General features: G+C 31.1%; 1 protein-coding gene across 1 annotated transcript; it reads left to right on the forward strand.

Moving 5' to 3' along the window:
* The first annotated feature begins 3,450 nt into the window (after nucleotides 1-3,450).
* LOC104088374 (E3 ubiquitin-protein ligase RSL1-like) lies at nucleotides 3,451-6,091 on the forward strand. The gene is made up of 2 exons (XM_009593035.4): nucleotides 3,451-3,822; nucleotides 5,107-6,091. Exons 1-2 carry the CDS (start codon nucleotides 3,582-3,584, stop codon nucleotides 5,916-5,918), a joined length of 1,053 nt encoding a protein of 350 aa, XP_009591330.1. The 5' UTR covers nucleotides 3,451-3,581; the 3' UTR covers nucleotides 5,919-6,091.
* The last annotated feature ends 553 nt before the right edge of the window (nucleotides 6,092-6,644 follow it).

Below are 6,644 nucleotides of genomic sequence, written 5' to 3' on the forward strand. Positions count from 1 at the left end.
TTTTTCCCTAACTAGGTATTTGGCCAAGCTTTTTTTTTTGTGGGGGAGGGGGGGAGGGGGGAAGCTTTTGGGAAGAAGTAGAAGCAGTTTCTGAGAAGCAGAAAAAAATGGCTTCTTCCCAAAAGCAAAAACAGAAGCAGTTTTGACTTTTTTTCTTACCAAAAATACTCATAACAAAATATAGTATATACCAAAATAACCGTTAAACCTAATATTTAGGATATTAATGTATAAATATTTCTTATTATTTTTAGGATAGCTTTCTAATGTATAGTGACTTTAAGGGTGAATGCTTTTATATGTTGAATGATTTTCTTATATATTTAACTTATATTAAAAGAATTAAGTACTTTTAAATTTTATTTCATATTTTAATTAAATAAAATAAAAAGATTTAATTATTTCCTGTAATAATAAATTTTTAAGATTATTTTTTTAGTTATAATATTAACTATTAAGTAAATCTATTCATGTCCTTATTCGTAATTTGATACTAAGCATTTTCTGAAAAGCTTGGCTAAACACAAATTATTGCTCAAAATTGCTTTTCAGATGGACTAGTATCTATGAACGTGCATTGCTCGTTAATAATGGCACGTGATGATTTAAACATTTATTTATATGAAGAAATAATAAAATTTAATTAATGAGATAAATTTTATGTATAATAAATACAACAATCATCTAAATGCCGGAAAATATTATTACATTAGTATAATATATGAATTTAAAATAAAAGGACATTCTTGATATCCCTCTTGAAAATGCAACATACAATTGTTCGTGCAAGAAAATATACTGCGGTAAATATAATCTAATATTTAGAATGTTTGTCCTTGTGCTTTATTTGTTATATTTGCAAAATATAAACATATTAAAAATTATTTTCACACAAATTTAAAAGGATATTCCTTAGTTTCGGAAGATGACAGTTGAATTCAGGGATAAGAATTTACTTAGAAGCACATTGACCAGTATCATAATTTTTGCATGTATGACGTTATTGTCAAAACTTCTATATACCATATGTGTGCTATTACATAAGCTATTCGGCGTATCTAAATTTTTCAGTAGCATGACAGACATATTATTTTGCAAAATTGACCTATATACAATGGAAGATCAATTTTAACTTAGTCTATTATATATACGGTGACACTAACATACGTAAGAGATAATTAACTTGACAACAAATATGTATGGTAGAAGGCCATTTAGTATTAAAGTATTTAAATATTCTTCTTGGTAGTAATTATTTGTATCATTTTCTGCTGAGTCAAAAACTAAAAAATATTTTATTTTTATTATAAAATTTTGCAATCAACCTTTTATTTAGTTGATCAACATATTCATTTCTGCTAGCTAAGATATCTTTTTATTTGTATCATGCAATTTGCACAAATTATGTTTTAATCTAATGATAAAAATATTTCTCTTATTAAATGCACTACTATTACAATTGGAATTGATAACCAAGTGTTCAGGAAAAACCAAATTATCTTTTATTGGATGTTCTTAGTCGTTTCCGACACGAAGCAAGAAAATACTGAATACTAGATCTGTTCTTACTTTATATTTCTTGTCGGTTGAATCTTTTTCATTTGAGGCGAGAAGTATAACTTTGGCAAGTTAGCTTTTATAGCATCCACTTTTGTCAATTTTGGAACTACCGGTAATACTTGATAGAAATCACCATTGATAAGAACTCTAGGCAATTATTTCGATCGTTTGATACTTTGCCATAAGTGGTTCATCCCATATTATGAGTTTTACTTTCCTTATAAATTTAGCATCATTGCACTGCTTAGGTATATTTGTGATGGTTATTTAAGTTGTTTGAAGAGGTATATCAAATCTAAAGTGAGTGGTCTCACAATAAAATCATTTTTGGTGCACCACTTGCTATTATTGCTAACAATGTTATGCCTCTTGATATGATATTTGCAAGTAATGCATGACATAGAAATATTATTTTGATTCCGCCGGAGGTATCTACAAAGAATAATCTCGTTATACCAGAGTCGACTCTTTATAATATAGTATTGAAAGATTGTTCTTGATTAGGATTAGCTTTGATTGTGTTTCCTCAGTCACTTGTATAGCATTATGATTCATAATAATATACTAAACTTTTTACTTTGTGTTCTAACGCTCTTTTATGGAATAAATTTATGTATCCTAAGTTTTTTTTTTTTTAACTTGAATAAGAATTTTATTCATATGATGAATTTAAAAAATAATTGAATTGGATTCTCTTGCTACATAATTATATTAAAAGATTTAATTATTTGGTTTTAATATAAAAAATAATTTATTTTATATTGATTCAGATCTTAATATTAGTTCATCTCTTGTTTTGAATATTTAATCTTAATTATAATTTTGTCCACTATAAATTTTATTTTCAAAGAGTAAAAGATTGATATGATATTTCACTTTTACATCTTTATGTTTGTAAAATCATTAGTGGTATTGACTCTTACCAACCATTTTTTTTCTCTTTCTCACATATTTATATTCTTAAATATTTTCTTAGTTGTTGTTTAATAATTGGGTATCTTTCAATATTACACGAAAAATTAATAAAAAAATATTATTTGGAGTATTTTTTTCTCAATTTCAACTCTTTATGCAGTTCATTAATATTACTTTTTATTTTTGGTATTGGACATTATGGAGTGGTAATGTATTACCAATATAGAAGATTCTTATAAAATTGATTTTATCAAACCTTCCTACATATTTTTAATAAAAATTTAATAGATAAAATTTTAGTAATTTTAAAATTTTAAATATTAAAAATTTGCAAAGAAGGTATTGTAATTCAAAAAATAGGTTATTGCAGTTATGTCCGTTCCCTATGAGTTCTTCCACTTAATATTTTAGGGCTATTTTGGTATATTAATATTGTATTTATGCTTTTATAATAAAATAGTCTCTCCCTTTTCTAAATGGATTTGGACAATATAATACATTCTTAAATTAAATTAGTAATAGGACATTATACTATGTTTTAGAATTAAATTAGTAATAGGAATTTTTAAGAAGTATATCATAAAAGTAATAAGATTACATGACTAATGATATTTACTTGTTCAATTTTATATGAATTAGACAACCCGAAAGTAATTATACTAATAGGATTACTAAAGTTAATCATGTAGGATTCCTAACGTGTAGTATTATATCCTAAAACTAATATGATTATAAGACTAATATCTAAAATTCCGGTTATGTACTTTTATTATGAGTTATTATGCTTAATATTATAAGGTTATTTTTGTAAATCGATATTGTATTTATATTTTTATAATAATATAGAAGATATATAGATAGATTAGCCAAACATAAATTAATTCTCTCCGAAAATAATTTTTTCAAAATAAGCTGATTTCTTCAATTTTGCCAAACACGCTATTAATAAGAAAGTCAAATTTTGAGATGCCCTACTCTACCCGGCCCCTTAATACTATGAACAAAATTGCACACTATCCCCTCCACCCCCATAGCCATTGATTTTACTTCCAGTATAACTCTTTCTCATAATCATTCATTCTTTTTTAATTTCCGAGTCCAGTTTCATGGATTTCCCGGCAAATCGATTCTCCGGCCATATTCCGGCGATTTTTGGTTCCCTACTTAACTCCCTCGGGCGACTTTCACCGGTCACCGGTGATCTCGGTGCAGCATCCGCCGGTGTGATTTTACTCGTAACCGTCGCAATCCCAGGGTTCTTTTACTTTAAGAAAAGCAAAAATAAACCTCAGTTTGATGTCGATCGTGAGTCGACGGAGGCTTCGACGTTTGATCCTCATGTGAATGGTACTAAAATTGTATGCTTTCATCAATTTGTGGTTTTGCCTAATATGTTGTCTTTATCTTTTCTTCTGATCAACTTGTGTACAAATTTACCTCGTTATTTTCACCAAGCTTACACGATGTTGTAGAAATTTACATTCTTTTTTTGCTTGAAGTTGAATAGTGTGATAGTGTGCCGTTTTAGTGTTTTTATTTTTAGCTTTTAGTCTATTGCATCCATGTATGGAAATTAATCGTCTAGTTTTTGTTTTCCCTTTTTATGTTCTTGGGAAATACGGCGATCAGCAAAAAATGTGTACTTTTATATCCCAAGCTTGGTTAAGCACATGTCACCGGTTTGAACCCTGCAGAGAACAAAAAGCCTAGTATTTAAGTGACGAAGGCTAGATGAGCGGCTCATTATCCATTGAGTTCGTGTTTTACTGGCCCTTAGGATTTCTTGGTCATAAAAAATATATTTTTGCCTCAAAGTACTTAATAGGGGCTCCTAATTCCCACACAGTGAAATTAGCTATCCAGAGAGTCAGGATAGTGTTTTCTAGGATTTGCTTACAAAACTTTTGTGGAATTTCTGTTGCATTCTATCCGAGTGAATATCACGTCTCAACTGCTTGTTTGAATGATGGTTGTAAGGAGGAGCGTGACGTGTGAGTCTCTTCTTCTTGATGCATGGTTATTTGGTCTAAATAGCATATTCACTTTGCTATTCTTCGTCAAATTTCATCCTTAATCTGTCATAAATTTTATGTGCTTGAACTAAGCTCTTGTCTCATTAGGTAATTGGTAATGTTGGTTGTCGGTATTGATTTTTTGAGGAGTTATAGATCTTGTACATAGGTAGGAAACCATGCTAAAGTGATGCTGCAGAGATGATCTTCATTTTGTTTTCCTTGTTTTTTGCTCTCTGTTAATTTCATACCATGTGATAGAAAACAAAGATTTTGGAAAAGGGTGAAAACAAGAAGCTGATGGGGTATGAGTTGTCATTCCTTTAGAAAAATTGTACCAGAGCCCTACCAATTAAAGAAGTTGAAGTGAGATAATCACATATCAAAAATTAGCGTCTGGATTTGAAATCCTTACTGACTCATGTCACGCAAGGCTCGATAAAATTCAAAATAGTTCCTCTTCAGACATTCTTGAAATTTTACTTCAGTAAGTAATGTTTAGATCTTTTTGATACACCTTCGATGTCTTTACATATTTGCTATTCGAAACTATATTTATCTTTGTTTTCATACCTTTATTTCTCTGTGATCCACATATTTGCTTATGATCATGTCGCAGAATTTGTTGGAGGACGTATAAGTGAGATGCTTGTCCATCGTGATGCGGAATATGCAGAAGAGTTGCAGCTCCAAGAAGCTTTACTAGCCTCACTTTACACTGGTCCAAGCAGCAACTATGCATCTTCATCTATACAAGGAGGACCATTCTTGGCAACAGAGATGTTGAAGCTTGAAAAAGAAGGTGATGGTCAACTTAAAAGCTTCTGTGAGATTTGCTTGGATAACAAAGAAAGTTGGCAGATGTTTAGAAATGAGAGTTGTTCTCATTCCTTCTGTTACGAGTGCACAAGTAAGCATATTATGGCAAGGATTGCAGAAAAGCCAAAAGTTATTGGTTGCCCCGGAGTAAATTGCAGTGCTGCACTTGATATTAGTGCTTGTAGGTTCATGATTCCCAAAGAGGCACTAATCAGGTGGGATGAATCGTTATGCCAGTCAATCATTCCTGACTCTCAAAAGCTGTACTGCCCTTTCCGTGATTGCTCAGCCCTGTTAGTTAATGATACTGGGGCTAGTATACAAAAGATAAAATGCCCTTTGTGCAAGAGATCATTCTGTGCAGTATGTCGAGTTCCATGGCATCCGGAGTTTACATGCAAAGAGTTCCAGAAACTGAACGCCAAAAAGGGGGGCAAAGAGGACATGGTGAAGACACTTGCCAAGAAGAAAAACTGGCAGAAATGTCCTAATTGTAAAATATTTGTTGAGAAGACAGAGGGATGCATTCACATGACTTGCAGGTGTGAATATCAGTTCTGCTATAAGTGTGGTTCAAAATGGACTAGTTCTCATATTTGCCGTAAAAAATGACTCCATTGAGGTTCTCTGGAAAGTGACAGTGGAGGAAACTTTGCTTAGGGTCAGTTTAGCTAATACTAGATGTAGGTCTCGACTTAAATCTTCTGGAAGGACGCAGATACGTTCATGATGTACATAACAATCTGGATTTTTAACTTTTGTCCATGGTTAGTTCTAACTTCTAACTTGCATTGTTGGGTAACGTAATGGCTTTTGCTTATTTACAATGTTCTGAAGGAAAAAGATGCACATAGGACTCCTTTTTGCCTTACCTTGGAGGAGGATAGTACATTACTGTGAACCTGTTGCTGAGATAGCTGGAGTCTCCAGCCTGGAGACTTTGTATAGTACTAGTGTTTTCAGATTTGCACTAAGGAGTTAAATAAGATAGGAGACTCACTAGATCAATCTTCTTGACCATGGCATAGACCAAGGAATGTTCCAACAATTTTACCAAAAATTCGAATTGCGATATACTTCCGATTGGATTTTCTGAAACCAGTCTATTAAATAGTAGTACAGTAATATTTTTCTACAGTAGTTTTACATTTTTTTTTAGTTCATTTAACTATTCTGCTACCACCTATGTGGTACTATTCATCTTTAAAATACTTATTATACCCTTAATAAGATAATTTGTAGCTACACAATATATATGGCTCAAAAAAATTTATTCAATTTTTTAACTCTATATCCGGTTAAACACCTCACATAAATTGAGACGGAGGATTAAATCAA

This window comes from Nicotiana tomentosiformis, chromosome 4, assembly GCF_000390325.3.
Source record: "Nicotiana tomentosiformis chromosome 4, ASM39032v3, whole genome shotgun sequence".
Classification (NCBI taxonomy): domain Eukaryota; kingdom Viridiplantae; phylum Streptophyta; class Magnoliopsida; order Solanales; family Solanaceae; genus Nicotiana; species Nicotiana tomentosiformis.

Excerpts from the sequence above, each read along its gene's own strand:
- LOC104088374 (XM_009593035.4), top strand. The coding sequence starts at position 3,582 with ATGGATTTCCCGGCAAATCGATTCTCCGGCCATATTCCGGCGATTTTT. Across the intron at positions 3,823-5,106 it reads GTTTGATCCTCATGTGAATG|AATTTGTTGGAGGACGTATA; the intron begins GTACTAAAATTG and ends ATCATGTCGCAG.